Here is a 21,340-nt window from a genome sequence, read left to right as displayed (position 1 = left end):
AGAGAGAGAGAGAATACAGGAATCGACACAATTTAGCTACTTTTTATATAGATATGTTGTTGGTGCTGTCTATCGTCGCAGTCTTAAGTCAGGAATTATTTACATGTATATTTCTTTCTTCAAGTTGACTACTGTGGTATTCAGTTTGATTACCACATTGTATAATGAATTATCTTCTCCCTGCCTGAATAACCATAAATGGATAGTAGATAACTCTAAATTCCATAGATTTACGTAAGGTCGGAAGACTTCCGGTGTATCTTGCTTCTTTGATCACTGCCAATTTGTCAGCTGACATTCAGAAGCCATTAAGCTTTAGGTCCAGAACGAAATTATATTCCGATTGGTTTTCCCATGATGAATACTCTTATTTTAATTGCTTTATTATTGGTAGCCTAAAAGGAGAAAAAAGGCTTCCTGTTTCTCTTTCCGGGAATCCATAGGTTCTAATAGAGCTTCGCTTTTATAGTCCATATATCCACATATACCTTTCTTCTGATATTTTGGGCCTTCCGTTTATAAAGCACTGCCGTTATGTGACCTTTTTTCTACAGAAAATCCATATCGCGGTTTTGAAGCGGCAAAAATAACTGCCCAAGTTAACGTCTTTGGTCGCAGCAATGCCATAGCCCTTTTCTAAGCCGGTAAACTTTACCTTCGTTTAATTAGTAATTCTTAGTCGACTTTTCTGAATCCTACGGTTCCCCAATTGAACCGAAAAAGAAGTCTACTTTTCAACGCAGTTTACGTTAATCGTTGAAATCGAATTTTGATGCAGTGGTTACAGCGGCAATCAGCGTTTAAAGTTGTGATGCTTGTAGGGGTATTTCATTGGGCCCTTTAAACCTTGTAGGAGTAGGAAATTACATATGTATATATACTTGAAGATTTTGGATTAGTTTAGTACATATACTTACTACTATTTGCTACACTATGGCTTGTCAGAACACTAGCCGGTCTGCGCATTTAAGCGATCTCCTTGTATCTTGTTCTCTGCCGTTTGAGTAGTGGTAGTCACCCATAAAAGTACTAAGTGGCTATTGGCACACGCAACTCGTTCTTGCATTCTGGTTCTCATTACCGAACATCCATGTAGTAAGAAATTTATTGTCTCAAGTTCCCTGGGAAACCTGAGAAATATGTCCGAACAATTTAAATTGTACGCGTTTAACGCGCAAGCTAATTGCTAGGTAATTTGGACACTCCAGACAGCTCCATGCCGGAAGCTTAATCATGCGGAGCGGCTACTGTGGACACGGCATAGTACCACAGATGCAATTGTTGCCATTTCGAATTTTCTTGCTGGGCTGTACTAGAGGTTTTAGACCGAACAATTTAATTTCAAAATTGAGCGGGCATGGTTACTCTACCTGTGGTGGTAATGAGGTTTAGCTGCGCTGTAGGCTATGGGGAAAGCTTTTTACTATGGACTCGAATTTCATCCTATCATTAGTGTTCTCTCATTCGACCAAATCGATCGATAAGTCACCTATATTTTCCGCAGACTTGAGCCCGCAAACGTACCGAATGCTGGTATCAATTAGCTCTAACAGCCAGTAAGACATAGGTTCCACTCTCTCACTAAAATTGAAGAATAGAAAAAATTACTATTATTGGCTTGGCCGTTTACAAACATGCGCGAAAACGGCTAACAAACTGCACCATTCACATTGTGCGATAAACAGCAGGTAGGTAGAGAAGTAACGAGTGATTTCTTAAAATGCGGCGTTTTACATAAATTTTAACAATAAATATAACGTGGCTAAATTTTCCAATTTGGTATTGGTGAACTCACCAAGCCAGATCTTGAGACCCTCTTGATTGCAAAACGCGCTACTAGCAATTTCCGTTTTCCGGAATTTGGAGAAATCAGTACTCTGATGGCATTTGTCGCGGGAATATAATGGATGCAAAAACAGCTTCAACGACCTTTTCTAAGTGTGGTATGTATGACATTCGCGAGGAAACAACTGGCTTTGCGTTGTCTATTCGGTCTTTGCCTCGCCCCCTTGAGTCAATTAGGTTATGCACAGACCTTTAGAGACCTCTCTGATTTTACCAAGCGAATCAGTGTTTCATCAGCCGGCGATATGGGTTCATCTTGGACTTCTGTATATTTCCCATTAAGTTTTCTGCCTCACGAGCAACAATTCTGTCGAAACCTCTCATCATGGCTGCGTGTTGTCCTGCAGAGGGCTAAACGCTAAAACCATTTCTCGTTAACCGGCCGATAGAGGCAAGATTCATCCCTCAGGCCCAAAATGCTATTACTGAACTGAGCAAGCCACCTTTGAGCAGTTCGCACGAGCAGGAAGCTTACAGTGTACATAGCGGATCTATTCCTATTAAGCTTTTGGCCTCGACAAAACGCGAAATGTAGAAGATCAGGTCTTGGCCTCAAAACATGATTATATTCACCACACAATAAACTTACGACGGACTTCTACAAGTAAACAAATGCTGAGAAGTGACAGAAGAAGTGAACAATTGAAAAAATGTCATTACTTGTTATTACTACTATTTCCACTTTTACGCTGTCCTCAAACCTAATTTTGGACAGCTGATCTTTAGGACTAAATGAAGAGCGTCTGCGCCCCGCTTAGAATCTCACCTATCCTTAATTTAGTAAACAAACATGTGACCATTGCACCATCACGAAACCAAGCAACCTATTATTTTTACTATTATATTAAACCTTTAAATATTCCATATCAATAAATGGCACGGTCCAATTTTTCACTCGAATATACTAACAATTAGTATAATTATTAGTATCTTCGAAACCGAAACGATGAAATGTCTTAAAAAAAACAAATTTAATTAAGCTTCTGCTTGAGTCGTCAATATCAGGCGCAGTCAGTTGACAGTCACAATGAGCACAAGCCACTTGAATATAAATTAACGGACGACCTCTTCTAAAATGACAAACACGGATTTGAAATATGCAGTAACATTCTTTACCTGATCACACAGGTCGTGTAATGTACTTACGTTGATATGTGCGACAAATTGACACAGACGGTTAGTTATACATAAAAAAAACATCATCTCCATGAATAATTCGGGCTTGTGGAAACGACCTATGCAAGGACTGTGGCTTCCAAAGGCGTGATGCGGATCAAAACCTGTTTATAAGTGACATTTCCTTACTGTATCTTTGCCAAATTAATAGTCTTTCGCAAAAAAACGAGCGAGTAGCCAAGACAGATGGTTTTGCAAGAAACCACCTTGGATAGTGGATAGGTTGAGATGAGTGAAGACATGCGCGTACAGATAACGTTCATAAGCGGTGGATTCAAGTTCTGCACAAATGATTCAGGATGATTGAGAAACACGCTGAGTAGCGTAGTTGTTGAAGCGGACGTATTCATTTTTATTGTCTATTTAAAAACATGCTAAAGAAGAGCATGTCCTACTTTAAATAGGATTCGTCTACTTAGTAGACATTCTTATGTTTCCATAACAATTAATCCCTACATTAACAATGAGAAGACCAATATACTCTAGCAAAGCTCTATCTGTACTCCATAACGAAGTGATGTATTCTCTTCGATAGCGAGTTCGTGCGTCGCTTTCCGTTAAACAGACGATGGTAAGTCTGCTTGAAGCAGTGCGACTCGATTTCCTTTCACGTTGGGAGCGCCCTTCTCTCTCTCAAGCTTCCCTTACTGCTGGTCACTTCGATATTCTTCGCTGCCTAGGGAAGGGAAGCTATGGTAGAGTTTATTTCGCCAGACATAAGAGTTCCGGTACTGAAGTTGCCCTGAAGGTTCAGAACAAACGAAACGTCATCAAAAAAGACAGTGTAGCAAACGTCCTTTCGGAAAAACACATTCAGGCATGTATGATCCGATTCGATTTCGTAGTGCACCTACTATATCATTTTAAGGACTCATCCAATCTCTACCTGGCGCTGGAATTCCTTCATGGAGGTGACTTTTTTCATCTTTTGAAGACGCGCGATCGACTTGATGAGGATGAATCACGATTCTACGCCTCCAACGTAATTCTCGCAATCGAGTTTCTACACAGCGTAGACATTTTATACCGAGATTTGAAACCTGAAAATATTTTAATCGATTCTACGGGCTATCTGAAAGTGTCGGACTTCGGATTTGCAAAAAAATGTTCCGGCAAGACCTACAGTTTGTGTGGTACACCAGAGTATCTGGCTCCAGAGATTGTCTCTATGCGCCCGTACGGTAAATCAGTAGATGTGTGGGCGTACGGAATTCTTATATTTGAGATGCTTTGCGGCAAAACGCCATTTGCAGCTAACGAATATCGAGACATCTGTAACAAAATCTGTAAGGAAAAAGTTGACTTCGGCGAAGTAAAAGTGACTGACCTCTGCAAAGATTTAGTTGTCAAGCTGCTTGCAAAAAAACCTAGCAAGCGGCTAGGCGTGTCAGGTCGCGGAACGCCAGGTACGTACTCACGTACATCAACCCACGAATACCAGACCACACATCTCGCGCGCCATGTCACCTTTCTCAGACCTTGTACAGCTGATTTATGAAGCAGTACTATCGACATGTGGTTACCACGCGTAGTTAGGAATACTTTAAGCTTTCCCTCATAACATACCTCAATCAATTTGTTGGCTCCTTTCGTTTTCTTGCTAGATACAAATAAAATAGACGAATTAAGTGAAGTAGCCCGTTCCATGCGTTTATAATGTGTTGCATTAAGCATATTCTTTGGCAAATGAAGTCGCCGCAGTTGTTTCGTACTCGAGCCTCAGCCTCAGAGAGTGCTCCTCAAACATTCTTGGTCACTTTTTTGGGTAAAATGAATTAAATTTGGTGGACCTACAAATTAGCAATGTCGCTGCCCAGTGCTCAACGAACATCTTTGTTAGTGATTAGTGGGTTCGAATTAATTGAGTATAGAGCTCGATAGCCCGATTCCATCGAAAAAGGTAGTCTGATTCATTCGTTTTATTCAATCCTTCTGCTACCATAGTACGACGCAACATCGCATCGTAATGTCGCTTCACATGTGGTACCAACACATCGGTCATAATGCTGCTGCTGCTTTGTCGCATATATCAGGAATTCGTGAACACGGCTGGTTCCTCGCGGTGGCCTGGGAGGCTCTCCTGCAGCGGAAAGTATCACCTCCACGGAGTTTTCCCGTCGTCGAGGAAATCCAGAAGGAGCAGACGTTCAATTTACCTGGCGCCGGTGACGACGGCGAGGATTTATACGCAGCGGAATTCGCCGATTTTTAGTTCGCTTAGTACCAGCTTTACCCATTCGCTGATTATATCGCTGATGAACTACCATTGTGTATATTGTTATAATGAAAAAAAACCAAATGTGTTACACATGTAGGTGTGGTAATATTTTTCAAAATAACATGATTTATTATTAATAAAGCCATTAAACATTAAACACATTTATTTATTCGATCGAAGAACCTAGGTCAGTAATTATTAAGAGCAGCAGTCAGCAGGATGAATAGAAAACTGCTATTCGATATTTAATAGTAAAGATAACTCTAAAACCAATAGTAGTTAGTATACTATTACGTACGTTCGATACAGATGTACTAGCATCATAAATAAGCACTCAGCACACGTCTGCGGATAATAATACTAATAAGAAACATTGGAAACAATTTTCCGCTGGTCACCATTTAAGAATGAATACCACTTCTTCATCTCAGTTGTACATTGTTTTGTTTGCGTCACAAATTGTTGTCGTTGTTGTTAAATAGAGCAATCAAGGAACCGCTGGCGTATGATCAATGTTTCATGACGGCGTTTTGCAGAAACCTACCGAGGCTAAGGACACGGATAGTATTATCAAATGACAGTTGCTCGACATCTATGTGAGGATATTTATTCCAGAACTTTGAAAGCTTAACACTTATTTTTTTTTCATTTTGACCGATCTGCGGCTTCGTTTCCAACGACGAAACAATAGTAGGTGCTGCCTCGTTACGAACTAATAATATCCGTAATAGCTGATTTTATCTCACACAGTACGGGTACACCTTCCTTCCACCTCGCGCTTTTTCTCTACAACGGTAACTCTTGCTTATCTTTTAGTGCTTTTTCTATCAGCCTGTCTGTCAGTCAGTCAGTCAGTCAGTCAGTCGTCATTCCCTAATATAATATTATTAAATTATAAATATAATTTTTCATTTACTAAGCATTTTAGAGTCAGGTTCACTTCATGAATATTCTTTCGGTCTTTGTTCTGGCTATTTTCTCAGATCCTATATACAGAAGGTAGTAATAGCATCGTTGAAGAAAAGGGAGCACATGGTTTTGGTAAATATCGCTCTACTCTGTTATATATGGCAAAATAAAGCGATACTTACGTACATTTATGTTGTTGCGACCAGTTAGGGAGGCCGTTGCACCACTTGGCAAAACTTAATAATATTTTCAACGTAAGATTTCATTGAAACTCTGAACACGTGGGTAAATAATTTAATATCCAATAATTTGTTAAATAACGATACTACGGTAAAATAGGTTCATGCGTATTTTTCCTATAAATATCATCGGGTCGTTTTTTTGGTTTTTTAGCTATTAGTAGTTTGTGCCTTCTGTGACGACTCGAACAGTTTACGTAGAGCCGTAGATTTCTCTCTCTTCCTTTGATTACTCGTTGTTTAAAAGGTAGTAAAAGCTTCGTCAAGATCATCGGCTTCTCTCTATTTTTCGTGTTTACTTCGCGCATAAATTGGTTAGTTTATGGTGATAACAGAGACAAACACTGCTATGATGCATTCAAAATAAGCCATTTGCTGCCTATATGAACACGTAACGCGAGTATACTTTCATCATTTACTTAACCACTGGAACACTTTGGAAAATGCATGATCTTTTATTTGTCCTTCGTTTTGGCCTATCGATTAACTTTTCATATAAAGACACAGGTGATATATGTGGAATACATACACACATAAGTCGTATACTGTCATAGAGGTCATGTGTTTCGTTCGTTGAAGCGTCCTCTGTCGTTGGGCGTCTTGTAGAGAGTTCCGCTTCTTACTTCCAAATTGTGCACGTCATAGACACACAGTAATTATAGTAACTAGTTTTCTGCTGCCTTTAAGAGCGATATGGCTGTGTAACGACTTGTAGTCTACTTTCTCAGCCACTTTTTGGTCGTTTCCCTCTTCGACAACGACCGAGAATAGAGGAAATCCAATTATGGCGTAATAGTCTTCAATCCAAAATTACCTTCTCCCACGCGCCCACGAAAGTTCAAGGCGCAGCCGTCTCAGAACCAAACTCCCTAAGTTTCATTATACTAGAAACGCTCTTGAGTAATTTCAGTGCGACCTTTTTCTCATATAGAAAAATTTATCTATATAATCTCACAGATTAACAAATACAATCATCAATTTAAGCTTAAACTTTGTTCTAACAATCTACCACCTAAAAAAGTATTCCACACAATCTTCGTAGTAGCGGCTGAGTAGAGCGGCTAAAGATCGAAATGGGCCACACTTCAATTCGTAAGCTAAGAAAACCGCTGCTAAAAATTTTTTTGCTCCGATAATGGCGAAATGTCGGATTCGAGCATCGTTCGAGAGAAGAAGGGTTATCTTCATATTTAATGTGAAAGACGCTTAGACGTTGCGAGCCTTCTCCGTTTCAACAACCATCATAATCTTTTGTAAAGTGACAGTCATGTTATCTGCAAGGCAAATTATAAAGGGAATTTCTCTATATTAAATATTGGAACCATAATTGCCTAGTTGTTTGTTTGTTGTATTTTTGTTTATATATATTCATACTGTATTAGACCCATTAAGGGTCGCATAGCACGTTACGTGTCAAATATGGCTCCGAACAGGGCCGATCAGCACCGCAGGAATCTCGTACACGTCTACTAAAAAAAAGTAAGTAAAAAAAAAACTGTACTTACAGAAGAACTTCTGAATGAACTTTGGTTTACTCTTCCAAGCACAGAATACGTAATAGACGGGCGCCCCAGTAGCAATGATCAGACATCCGACTCCAGTTTCGGTCGGTTTCGCAATCATAGGGACAATAGTGATGAAAGCCGTCGCCGCCAGATAGATGACCGGGAATATCATGTGTACCTATTATTAAATCATAGAAAATATAGAAACATCAACTAATTTGGGGGTTGACCGGTTGGACTAATCTATTTCTCCATTGGTAAAGCGTTCCCTCGCTCCGCTACTTTTTCTGATTTTTTTTTTTTAATTTTTTTGCTGATTCCTCAAACATGTCTTTCTGCTTACACGTGATGTTGTGCAGTAATAATGGCACCCTGTACATTGAGCGTAGTCATCGAAACGTTACGCGAGCTCAGTTTATTTAAAAAAAAAAAGACCAATGCGCTATAATCCAGTGTTTTGTGGTTGCAAATTCGGTTTTGTTGATAGCTAAGTATCTTTCTTTAAAAGCCGTTAGGATGTTATAGGAAGATGCACACAAAGGCGGAGGCACCGAAAGCACGCTGCGTACAGCACGTTCATACGGTAATCAACAATAGATAAGCCGCAGAGTGCTTAAAACGACAATAATATTGGAGTTACTATTAAGCCTAATACGATATATGCATATAGCATTGCATGCAGCTCTCAATATCCGTATTTCGACAGTAAAAATAAATGGTTCCGATAAAGAATGATCATGTTCAGTGCTGTAGTAATATTTCATGCACTTGTTACCTTGACGCGCCTTTCCCATTCTGGATGCTTCCAGCGGAAATATGGCAATGTAGCAACGGCAAGCCCAATCGACAGCCAAGTAGCAAAACCCACGTAGGTGATTAATGCGCTAATGTTCTTCGAGGTGAGGTAAACCAGTGAGAGCAGGCACATGGCGAGAATAGCTGGTGTTGGCGTGAGGTGGCTCATCTGAATCATACAGAGCAGACGGGGCATTTGGTTGTTCTCGGCACCAGCAAAGAAGAGTCGTGATGACGTAAACAGAATACCGTTTACGCCGCCAAAAGTGGACAATGCTACGAAAACGGGGACGATCCACGCCATCCATCCGTAAAGTTTTTCAGCGAAATTGACCGCAACAGCCTCGGTGGCCAGCACTTCCGGAATTGAAAGGGTCGTGTGAAATGCTACAATGGCCAACGTGTAGACAACCATTACCAGGACACACGAAACGAAAATAGCACGTGGTAGGTTGCGGTGAGGATCCTTTAGTTCTTCGATGACAAAGTTCAAGTAGTTCCTGTAAGAGATATGAATGAACCAAAAGACTTCGTTTAGGGATTCTGTATGGGATTGCAACATTGTTATGATATCTAGCGTCCTGGCAGGCCAAACGGCCTAATCGACTCCACTATAAATGAAACGTGAAACATTACTGTTGTACATGGATCGTTTTAGATTAAGAGCTAACTGACAGATTTCGAAAGGATTTGAATTATTAGTTTCCACACACTGTTAGAATGTTTATTTCCTGTAGCGCAATGAGTTATATATGTGTATCTGAGTTGAAAGCTTCGCTTTGGTTATATGTTAGGCAATACGACCCAACCTCACGGCAAATCGGATTAAAAGGTAAGCATCCAAATACCGCCGGGATATCGTTAATGTATAGGGTGTTACATAGATTCATTATAATAGTCATTTATATAGGATTCATCGTATTCTGAGTTCTTTGCTTACTTGTATCCATAGAGTACCTCTCTTCACTTTTTCCATCGTGTTATGGTAAGAAGCTCTCCAGTGGGTGTATGTGTGTGTCTAAATGACTGTATGACTTGAGGAAAGTATATGTTAAACATCCGTTCTCGTCCACTTAGTCAACGACAATTCTTCACAAATATCAGCCTGTAGAAATATATGTTCAAAACTCAAGCAATCAATCTTCGTGCATCGATGATATTTCCCTTGATTTGATGATCAGAAGCTGGTTAGGGTTTACATAGAAATGTTTTTATCAAGGCTTCGTTTCTCTACACGGACCTTGCAGAAAGCAGCACCTGAATATTTTATACATTCGGACCCGTTGGCTCAGTTCACCTTTGCATTTTTATCGCGAGTCTTAGCTACTATTGTCGACTACATACTGATCAAGCTGTCTGCAAAACAAATCTCCAAGATGACTATATCAGTACGTTGTTATTACTATTGTCCGTATAGCTAGTCTGTGAGGGCAGTAGCAGTATTTCCAGAAAAGAATCTCTTCTGATCCATGTGACATATTTTTCATAATCAACTCGCACGGTGTACTAGAAGCAACGAAGCTTTCCATCCCCAATATGTTATCAACCCCTGTTTCCTTTTGTTGAGGAGCTTTTGATTAGAATTATGGGTAAAGCCGTGATACTCCGGATCTTAGAAATCGAGTTAGCGATAATTTGCTTGGAAACTATCGGTGGGGCGCATTCGCGATCCCTGTAAATAATTAGGTTTTGGTAATGTGTTATGATTTCACACGCCTTAAAATAGCTAATAATAAAACTATAATTAGTTCCTTGATGGCTCACCATCCGTTGTAGGCGAAAAGACCGGAGTAAAAAGATAACGCGATCTTCGTGATGTCTGTTTCTGTATTGTCCCACGTAAAGTACTCCGTTTTTCCTATATCCATGCGGCAAAAACTTATTAGTTGGTCAATCAATTTGGTGAAGAAATGTATATATTTTGAGCTAGTTATTGTCTGTGGAAAATAACAGTTTGCTCTATAAATGTGTTTCTATAGGAAAAATACTAGTTGTTCGGTTTAGAACTATTTTTTTTTGGATCTGTCAAGCCGTGAACCATTGCAGCTTGCTAGACGCCAATTTCGTGATTATCTAATTTACTACCAATTATGTTATAACCTAATCATCTACATAAACCTTTCGGCCCTGTTCTTAACAGGCGGAACCTGGGATCACAAAACAGAAATAGACTTTCTTATATCGAAATAAATTAGATAGCTAGCTATTTAGCTCTGCTCAACAGTCACCAGGCGATACAATATTACCTTCGGAATAACACTGAAATGCTAGCACTCGAGAGGCGGCATTTTTGAAATTTTTCAATGTAAAATAAATGTATGAATGAACTACAACGTTTCGTAATTCAAGATATTTTGTTAATTGATATATGCTGTGGACAAAATGCCAGAAAGCTTTATACCATTGCCGAGTTGGTAGAAGCCAGTTGTGATGATGATTGCCAGTGCTAGTAATTTTCCGTAGGTGAACACGTCCTGCACAGTTGTCGCCCATTTTACGTCCCAGCAGTTGATGAACGTCAGAAGAACTTAGCACAGTAAAATTAAGAAAAAAGCAAAGTAAATATCTGATCTCAATAATGAATAAGTTATGTTATAGTTGTGACAGATCAGACTATTAGTACGGCAGTGACTGGTATATAAAATGTGTAGTACGTTTGTGTTAAGCAATAACTTTTTGGCTGTAGCCGATAATGTCCATATACGCTACGCTTTTACTGTACACAAGGCCGCACTTGTAGGTGTATATATGAATATATAGTATAGGTTTATGCATAATAAAATATAATAATTATCACATTATATATATATATCGAAGTATACGAATGTTTGTAAACGCACAGCTTATTATGGGTCACAAAAGGCAAGATATGCAAATTGATAGACAGTAGTTAATACCAGCGACAGCACTTGTTCCGTCAATGCCACCGCTACCATACGGTAGGTGAACGCAATCTTCTACTTCCATTATCTTGCTGACTCTTCTCCCTTAATAACCCTGTTATATTATACATACACCCCTCTAGTCCTCGCGGCGATTACCATCGCTGTGGCGCCTGAGCTAACCCTCAAAGAGCAGTTTAGGGTGTAAGAGTACAGAGCTATCCTGTGGAGGAACTTTGCGACCTTTCCCGTCTTCCGTTCCTTTTCCCACTGGGCGCTCACCTGCCTCGAAGCAATGTCAGTTCAGTGAGTGAGTGAGTGAGTGAGTGGGTATCTGATTTAGCTGAAGGACAATAAGGTCACCCAAGCCCAAGAGAAGGCAAAGAGCCTGGTAGATGGGGGGCTGCGTGGTTGTCGTGGGAAGTGGGCCAGGGACATGGTATGAGTTTTCGCTGGGGACCAATTAAAACCCACAAAACGGAGGCACACTTCAATGACCGTGGGGAATCTGTTTGGCAGAACAACAATGAGTGAGTGAAGAAGTGGGTACACGAATGCTGGTAAGTGAAAGAGTGACTGAAGTGGAATGGAAAGGGTGCCTGCCACCCTCCTTTCTGCCTGAGAGCAGTGGAATGGCGGAGATTCAGAGGCAAATGTAGCTGCAGCTTTGATACATCGAGCGAACTTCGCGCTTCCTATCTTTTCTCTGAAATATTATTTTCAGCTTTTTCTACTCGCAGAGGCAATAGAGCTCTCACCTCCATCTTGCAATGGAACGAATGTTTCTACCTTAAAAGACGCCGTTAAGGTGAAAAACTCATGGGCTGGTCTGAGAAGGGAATTATCTACATGCTGTATTCGTTGTAAGAAAACTAAAGTGGGAACGGCAAAGTCTTAATAAATTATGCATTTATTTTAGAAGATAAACATATATATATATATATATATATATATATATATATATATATATGTATGTATGGGTATAATTTGCGACAGTTATACGCAACGATAAGCAAAGTTGGGGATTCGATAATTTTGTCAATAAATCGATACGAATCTACCGGCAAGAAACGAAAAGTCTACGGAGCGATGTTGTCCCAGGATAGTTTGCTATTTCGCTTAAAAATGATTCCAATTTAATAAAAATATGCTGAAGCGTTAGCTTTAGCATTCTGGATCATGCTACGATGCTATCGATATTCTAGAGCAAACCCTCCTCATATGGGAATACCTACAGTGTGTCATAATAAGTTCGAAATCAGTACCCGGCACAATATATTGAGTTCTCGTGTCATTCAAAATCATTATATGCATCAGTCGAAGTCTGCGACTTCACCTATAGTCGGAGCACTCACAACTACTATCCATTGATTTACTCTATTAGCGGCTGAGGTTCATACTACGTGACTGATAGTTACACATTGATACTTTATACACATTTGTAAATCGTAAAGCAAATATAATCCGAAGTACTTTGCTGATCGTTCACGGGATGTGGCGTTGACACAAACGCTACTCCTTCTTGCTACAGACAGTTATCATGCTATCGACGTTTTTGGTACCGTCAAAAAACGTTTTCATCGATAGGATGCATGAGACCTACAGGTATCATCCGTTGGATCAGTTAGTTTGCTAGACGTTACTATATTTTACCGCATCTTATCAATATCGCATGCACTACTTGCCGACCTGCGCTATTCCTTTCAAAGGCCGTCCGACTTCACAGGTAATACTTGATAATCTCAATTCAGATAGCTTACTGGCTGAATAGACGACAACAAAAGCGATGAAATAGAAGGAATTGCCACAGATGGCATGCTGATTACTAGTGGCAGCAGCAGCAGTGAACGTCGGCTTAACGGTAGTCGAACTCGCAGAAATATCTTTAGCGGCGGTGGTTGACTTGTTGCTCGCTTGACGATCTCGATTAATATTATTGTTGTTATGGGTGATGATAACGGCAGGGGACCGGCCTCTTGCCGCTGACGTCCTTCAAAACGGAGCTGATGCACTCATTCACCTCATCTCCTGCTTACTACGGACAACAGAACGATGACCCCAATTGATTGTCCACAGCGTCTGAAACTGAGTGGTAAGGAGACTTTAAAGAAGGAGAAAGAAAGCAGCCGGGCTTCAGGAAAATACCATGAAGATGACGAAGGTCAAGCGCAAAGAAGGCAGCCATCGAGCACCCAGTGAAATAGACGGAATAATAGAAACATGTTGCCAAGCAAGCTTGTAGCTTGAAAGCCAGCTAGGGATGAAATCGACCAATACGGGAAACGGATTCAATGAACTGACAAATTTAAGAGGACCAACAGTGTGGGAAAGAGAAGATCGTATACCAGCACATCTCCAATATTGCCAACACCAATCGTCGCCATAGCGCCCACGAATAAAATGACCTACAGCATATGCCCTTGGCTTTGAACAGCCGCTTACTAATAATAATAACATTACATTAGAATCTGGTACAGGTACCTTAAGCATGACAGCTAATACGTTCTCAATAAGCTTGCCGGTGCGCGAAGCAATTCGAGGAAGTGCTCGTCTCAATGACAATCAAATATGTCGAAAAAAAAAACAATTTAATCAAACAAACGCTTCATGTCTTTAGAGCTAATAAATCGAAAGCATACAAAAAAACCTGTTATCTCTTAATGAATAAATAGGATTTCACTTGTTGGAACTGCATTTGGTATATACGAAAGCGCATTATTATCCATCGTTAAAGATTTTTCAACTATCCGCGGATTTGAACTCGATCTACGACTTGTCGGGCGGCCCTGTCGCGGTTACGTTACCTCTCTGGCTTAAAAGCAGATGATTTGAAGCGGTGGTAAGCAGGACCTAAACTTAACTGTCCACTAAAAGTTCTCCTAAATATTCTTACAGCGCCGTTCTAATTTCGAATTCGAACGGCGTCATCACGCCATCAAACGACTGGCTTCCAGCACGGAATGAAGTGTTTCTACACCTGGATTTAAGCGTTAATTACCACGTATTCGTCTAGCTCAGCAGCCAAACATGTTACCCGATACGCCATCAGGATGCCGTACCCATACCCAATCTATCTAAGAGCCAGCTACCTGTTGCGAAACACCTTTCCCGAGGTGGTTAATAGTTAATTTAATGTCACTGTTCGTTCAGTACGAAGTACCTTTTTAAGTATGGTTTTTAACTTTATATACCATAGCTTAACCGACTAACTTTGCCAGGGGCACAGATGAAAGCAAGTTGAGATTAATGAACGCCGGGTTCACAATAAAAATACAGACAGGTACAGGTTACGTGCAGCCAAAAATAGACGTATTCCGTTTTATAATATATATAAAAAAAAATCTCATTAAAGTCCGCGTGCGTCTGGCCTACTGCTATTGAAATAAGGTGAGCAAAATTGATACTGCGGATTGTTGTCTAGACATCTTTCTAAATCAAAGTTCTACCACTATTCTATTCTTATTGCGGTGTCGATCTATTTACAAACCCGCACTACCGACCAATTAAAATATATAGCACAATCGAAATGGGTATCAGCAAGAATCAGTTGTACTAACTGACACCATCATGACCTAGCTACTTCACTAGCAGTGAAGTGTTGCGACGCAATATGGAAACAAACTATAGCTCTGGTGGGCACTCACCTCGTGAGGGCACACGAACGAATAACATATCGACAATTAGTTTAGTTGCTAATTACTTGAGTAGCAGCATATTATAATTGTGCTTTCTTGAGTAAGGCAAAATGCTGCGCCTTTGATCGGATAACGATTCAGGGCTTTTTTAGGACGTTCAGATCGTCAATAAACTTGTCATCTTTCATATACTGGATATAATCACGAAGGAACGCAGCTTATTCTCATTCTTATTCTGCACCGTGGATATGAGGCTGCTGAAGCCTTTCAATAGACGCATAGCTCAAGCACTGGTCGCTTATGACCTTTTTCTTCTCGTTAGGGCAGCCTCATTCTTCTTTGTTCATAGACAGAGATAGAACTAGGTAACTTTGTTACTCCTTAGTAACTCTGGCTGGCGGCTCATCGATTTTGTTAGCTAAAACGACACCAAAAGGGCAGATTAGTTCACCACTCGATAAGATAGGACGTGGACCATACCATAAAACCCGCGCATAGCTTCAGCTCAGGCTTGTCCTGTACCCTAGTCCAATCTCGATCAGGGATATCGACAGGTGCTCATAGGACATAGCTTCAAATAGTTTTAATATAATGGAACTATGCGGTTAAAAGATCAAAACTACGATTAAAAATGTTGAAACTCGAAGAGTCGGTAAGATGGAGGCCTACATACTCACGTCATGGATTCAAATACCAATATACACCTGAGTATGTATACTTGCTTCCCAGTTGTACATATGCACATTAGAAAAATTGAGTCGAAAACGATAACTGCTCGTGCTTTTAGCGATATCTCTCTTAGCCTAGTAGATTGTATCGTGGGGAGCAGTTAAATTTCAGATGGTATCCAATAGGGCGAATCTTTCAAAAAATAAAGTGTGCTCTATAGACGGCTAGAGGTTAGTTAGCTAGTAGGGAATTTTGTACTCCTGAACGGATAATGCTGCTTCTACGGAGCAGTTGGCCCAATGTGGTTGCGGGAAGCGTAAATCAATGTCAAAGGCAAACAAGCTGCGCCCACAATCGTCACGCGCACAGAGATCTCATGCAGCACTTCGTATTGTAAGAAGGGAATCAGTAGGCGAACTGATCACCGCGTTTGGACCTGTACGAGATCGACAAAAAGCTCTCCTGCATCTAAGTATTCTAGGGTCAAGCGTCTGCACTCGATGACTGCTAGTCACCCCGTCGCCAATCGCCAAAGCAGCCTCTATTGGCGTCAATCACATCCGCATCCTGCTACGCAAAAGGAATTTTGTTCGGACCACTATAACGGTCCGCATACAACCCGCATCGCACTGACTGAGTGACAAAAGTCATTTTGGTGAGTGGAGTTTTGATCACATCGACGACGTTCACCTATACAACTCTACACAACGTATAGAGACTGCTGGTAACAAACCAAGAACGGATTGATGCTCCCCATTGTGAAACATCCGAACGCAAAGCGAGACCATTCATACGTTGACACGCGTGTCAACAGAAAACGTCTTTTAACTTTTATAAAAGCTAATGATTATCGGAACATCAATTTCCTGAACGATACGGTCAACACCTCTAAAGCTTCACAGATAACTAAAATGCGCCTTATTTATAAAGATGATATAGATTATTCGCAGAAGTTACCTGAAAGTAAACATGTATAACGCTTAGGGTACGACGCTCGAAGAATTCTGTATTTCTACAGTGTAAAGTAATATAAGTAATGACTATTAGTAATAAAAGACAACTGGTTTGTAACTTAGCCCTATATCGAGGTCCTGTTTTATAGGACAAGTTATGGCTGCAGCGCGAATCGCTTTTCTCGTTTCGAAAGGGCTGGCATGTTAACCCAAGCTGTGTCATCTCACTGTGTTTTTGCCCACATCAGCACCACAAAGGAGGCAACTCATTGACAAAATTCAACACAACCGTCTGTAACGAACCGTCTGTAATAACGAGTGCCTTCTTTAAACAATCCCTCCACGATCACAAGAGAATTTCCTTTCTAGCCTTAGACTTATTATGCCTCTAAATTATAACCGTCAGCGTTTTTCAATGACTGGCATAAATCTACTACTGTGAGTTTTACAACTATGCTGTTACTAGTATCGCAAATAGCAATACCCGCAGACGGTCGTAGCAATAAAGTCGTTGTGGCCATCGATATATTGGCATCAACCGAATTGACCAAAATAAGGACTATTTGGTTTATTAAGCATGCAGACGAAGCACGAGGAGTGGCTTCGTAGAGTATGACTTTGCAATCTGAACGCGCAAAAGCTATCACTCTAAGTGATATAAGTAAGCAAGCAAACAATAACTTCATTGGACGACCGAAGGAAGCAACTTAATAATTAATAAGAGACTGAAAATCCTTGCTCAAAGAACGCGCGATAAAAAACTTGCAGCCAAAATTGCCGTTAAAAATGAAACGGTCTTCAATACGCGCTAATGACAGATAGGCGTACAAGGGAAAGCGGCTATCGTGTGAGCGTACTGTTTGTGAGCAGAAATTAACGACAGAAGCCTAGAGACCACCGGTGCTCTTCAGACGAACCCTGTTTGGCTGAAGCACCTCAGATGTTGATGACACTCGTTCGTATGTATGTGAAACGTATGTAATGGGTGATATAATAGACGAAATAACGTTCACCCGTCGAAACTTGCCCAGATCCAATGGGCATTGGTCCTGATATTCATTTCGCTGACTGGCAGGCGTTAATACCTCGGCGTTTCAAGATCTATACCGATGTTTGTACCGATGCAATGAACAGTCTACCTTAAAAGCTATTAATGTAAAATCGGCGTATTCAATCAGCTTTCTTATAGTCTCAAAAACTGCCTCAGAGCAAAAAAGTTCTTCTTAAGCGAAGTTCCGGTTTTGTTCAAAACGGTTTGTCGTCGTCAATCGAAGAAATTTCATCTACGAGAGTTTCATTACCCACCAAAAATGTGAATGTACCATTTTCGATGTTACATTTGAAACGGATTACTGATAAAAGGCTACATACAGTTTAGCGAGATTTGTTAGTATGGCTATTATACACATCGGCCTTAGCAAGCATACAAGCTAATCTATACTAAGGTTTACTATTTACAAAAAAAATCAACAGTAACTATAGGAGGAAAGGAAGGAGGTTACACAAGCCTTATTTTTTTTTTACTTAAGTAAATATAAAATATCATTGGTGGTACGCTAAATATTTTCAATAGGAAAATTTATTTCGAGGCATATAAATTGATTATTTAGAGATAGGGTTGAAAACTCTGATTTTGACTAAGGTTCAATCTCGTTTTATTTCTCAGCTAGCCTGCATGGCTTGTGCTAGCGAACTCAATAAATTGGCAAGTTCCTACTACTGAAATAGCTAAATATTAATAAACCTATTCTTCGATTACTTTTCATAGTCTTAAACGGCCGAAAGAAAATTAGACGGATCTGCCGCTAAGTTTACGCAGGCTTCATCTGGTTTAATCGCGTTTCCGATGAGAGAGACGGGCTACTCGATCGCAAGCTGTTTTCACGTGCTATGTTTCGTATCAAGCGAATGACCTATATTTTTAATACGCGAAACTTTTTGTCATTTTTTTTCCTAGCAAAGTCGTTTGTTAATCTTGCCTGTATTGTTACGGACATAGCCACCTACGGGTCTTAGTTACGACTATTCGTTCAATCTGCAGCTAGGTCTGCTTGATCGACAGACGAGTCTTTTCCGTTCCCTCTTTCTATCTGGCAATATTAAGCTATTCGGTCCACAGTATGCTACGGCACCAAGTACGTCTTAAATAGGCTCTGGTCGTGTATAACTGGATGGTTGGCTCTCCACCATAACGTAGCGTGTAGGGCTATGGCATGATGGCGTCGATTACGCAGATGTACGCCGCCTATTGGCGTCAGCAAGACGCCAGCGATCCTTGGTCTTATAAAGCATTCTAAAAATCTTTGGTGGACTCTATAGAGTGTACCAGGCGGTTACCGCATCCAATCGGATTACATTCTAGTCTGTTCTTGGACGCGCGAATCCGACACGTCAAAACCTAAAACAATGCAACCTATGGACAAGTGACGAATTCCGACCGTGCCGGCGAAACTGACCCAGAACAGTAGCTCTGACAAAAAATAACAACAGCGGCTCTAGATAGATGCTGCTATTTTTACGTTCTTAGACAAGTCATGATCCCTGCTAATGACAGAAAGAAAAGAAGACCGTTCTGCCATCTGTTAATGACTTCCTAATTGTTTTGTAATTACGGAGCGGAAATTTGACTCGAGATGACGACAACCAATGCTGTGGATCCGATTGCTGTTATAAAGCACTTCTTTCTTCGGTCAAAATGATAGTAGTGATTCGGCAAAGTCGTCTAAGCCTAAGTTTCCGCCGCGAGGGCAGGTGCGCGTCCGCGAACATTGAGCCATATGAAAGCGTATCGTAAGCGTCCTACCTTGCGCATGTAACATCTTCTCTATAAGACGTGATCAGTGCTGGTGTAAATATCCCATTTAAATTTCCCTCCGCTCGACAAATAGTCAAACCATGAAAGAGTTCTAGTCTATTATTATGAGAGGTGAAGGGCAGATTCGACCACAAGAAAAATATCACAAGAGGTTTCCACTGAATGACACTGGCCTGTTGCTAACTCCGTTAAAAAGGGTTGTCCATAGAGTCGCGGTACAAGAACAGAACGCAATGAACCTTGTTTTTGCTCAGCCACTTTCTGATGCGAATCGCACCAAGACCTATGTACACTAAAGGCATTGATCGCTGACTTCTTATTATAGTAGAGTAATGCCAGCCATTCCCAACAGCAGATATCAATAATAAGCAGTATGCTTCGTTCAGGTTAGCTAGTAAAAAAAAAAGACATGCAAGAAGTTATTAACAGGAAGGATACCCTAGGAAAGTAGAACCAAACGCGATTAAAAAATGCCTTCGGTGCGTGGCCATTATTCCGTTCTATTAACGATGAAAAATGCAAAAGTAACGCATATTTTTGGCTATAGTCTCTCTTTTTCTCCAAAACCTTTGTAGTGGGCAATATACTAGCGGAGAGATTCTGTAAGTGTAAGGATTCCACGTTCTAGACCGATGCAGTTTATGACGAACACATATATGGTACATGTTTCATGTTACCCATCCACGGATTTGTCCAGCATCACAGAGAAACGATTCGGTGTTTGCTGGTTTGGAATGGAACTTGTCATGATGCGTACTAGCTTTCTAGCTTTGTCCAAGCAGCTCAAACCAGCTTGCAATGCCCATTGCATCGAGCGTCCTTTGAGAGGTTGCTCCTGCGAAAATACCGGCCTGTAAAATGTCTACAACAAGACGTATGATGTCTAAAACATATAGTAAAGCGTTTCGCACGTTTGTTACTAACGTCATAATGTCATATCAAAATGTCCAATGCAATAAGCGAAAGTGTGCGTGTAGATTCTATGTTGAATGTATTCGCACGAGTACGTACATTTCCGTAATATGCACGTGTGCATGTAAAGGATGCGTAACGACCGTTCAAACATAAGGGAAGCTTTGTTACCCTTTAGAAGAAACCTATTGCGTCAGTAGGACATATGGTTGGCAGTATGCGAGGATTTTCGCATGCCGATGAAAATAGCCATGTGACCAGCCTGGTACATTTAACTGGTAACCTAGTTCAAAAACTCACAGTTCTCACTCTAACACTGAAAAAAAACTGACGAAGAACAAGATCTACTAGGTTTTCATAAAACGAAACGCGCTTCAGCGTCTTCAGACCCATAAGTTTTTATCGTTTCTTGCCGCGAAGAGTGAAATGGCTCCCATTCTGTACGTCCTTCATGTGGTGCTCTCGAGGCTGTAAATGATCACCTGAGAGTCAGCCTATCTAGGAACAAAGCTGTACTATCAACGAACCCCTCTAGTACCGCAAGCCTAGTATCCGCTCTATGTATGGTTATAATACCACAGAAGCGCAAGTTCAGTCGAGGATCCTTAATAACTCCTGTGCTCTTATATATCAATTAAATTCACGCTTTTTGCAACTCGCATTTATGACCCTGACGAATGCTAACTTCCTATGCAGTGCTGGAGACAATTTCTAATACATAAAAGGCATGGCAGTTAAAGTTTAAAGCACTGCTGTGCTTATATATGTGCGTGTCTATACATATATA

General features: G+C 40.6%; 3 protein-coding genes and 1 long non-coding RNA gene across 4 annotated transcripts in view; 2 read left to right on the top strand and 2 right to left on the bottom strand.

Moving 5' to 3' along the window:
- The window catches only part of LOC111254500 (protein C-mannosyl-transferase DPY19L1), a 10,975-nt gene extending 5,870 nt beyond the window's left edge, over positions 1–5,105 (top strand). The window contains exon 3 of the mRNA XM_086974831.1: positions 4,966–5,105. Coding sequence (XP_086830957.1) covers positions 4,966–5,025 — 60 coding nt within the window. The 3' untranslated portion in view covers positions 5,026–5,105. The remainder of the gene's footprint in view (positions 1–4,965) is intronic.
- LOC147754663 (uncharacterized) lies at positions 3,347–4,046 on the bottom strand. The gene is made up of 2 exons (XR_015317073.1): positions 3,908–4,046; positions 3,347–3,763 (listed from the first exon to the last, which is right to left on the bottom strand). It is a non-coding gene; the product is annotated as an uncharacterized LOC147754663 (long non-coding RNA).
- Positions 3,590–5,396, top strand: LOC111254502 (cAMP-dependent protein kinase catalytic subunit-like). The gene is made up of 2 exons (XM_022815406.2): positions 3,590–4,427; positions 5,055–5,396. Exons 1-2 carry the CDS (start codon positions 3,590–3,592, stop codon positions 5,231–5,233), a joined length of 1,017 nt encoding a protein of 338 aa, XP_022671141.1. The 3' UTR covers positions 5,234–5,396.
- LOC111254501 (large neutral amino acids transporter small subunit 2) overlaps positions 5,325–21,340 on the bottom strand; it is a 26,384-nt gene continuing 10,368 nt past the window's right edge. Inside the window, exons 2-6 of the mRNA XM_022815405.2 lie at positions 11,089–11,214; positions 10,452–10,545; positions 8,668–9,187; positions 7,893–8,070; positions 5,325–7,661 (exon numbers count right to left, since the gene is read on the bottom strand). Coding sequence (XP_022671140.1) covers positions 7,594–7,661; positions 7,893–8,070; positions 8,668–9,187; positions 10,452–10,545; positions 11,089–11,214 — 986 coding nt within the window. The 3' untranslated portion in view covers positions 5,325–7,593. The remainder of the gene's footprint in view (positions 7,662–7,892; positions 8,071–8,667; positions 9,188–10,451; positions 10,546–11,088; positions 11,215–21,340) is intronic.

This window comes from Varroa destructor, unplaced genomic scaffold (assembly GCF_002443255.2).
Source record: "Varroa destructor unplaced genomic scaffold, Vdes_3.0 BEIS01000007.1, whole genome shotgun sequence".
Classification (NCBI taxonomy): domain Eukaryota; kingdom Metazoa; phylum Arthropoda; class Arachnida; order Mesostigmata; family Varroidae; genus Varroa; species Varroa destructor.
Note: the sequence above shows the minus strand (reverse complement) of the source record. Positions and strands in the feature narration are given on the sequence as shown.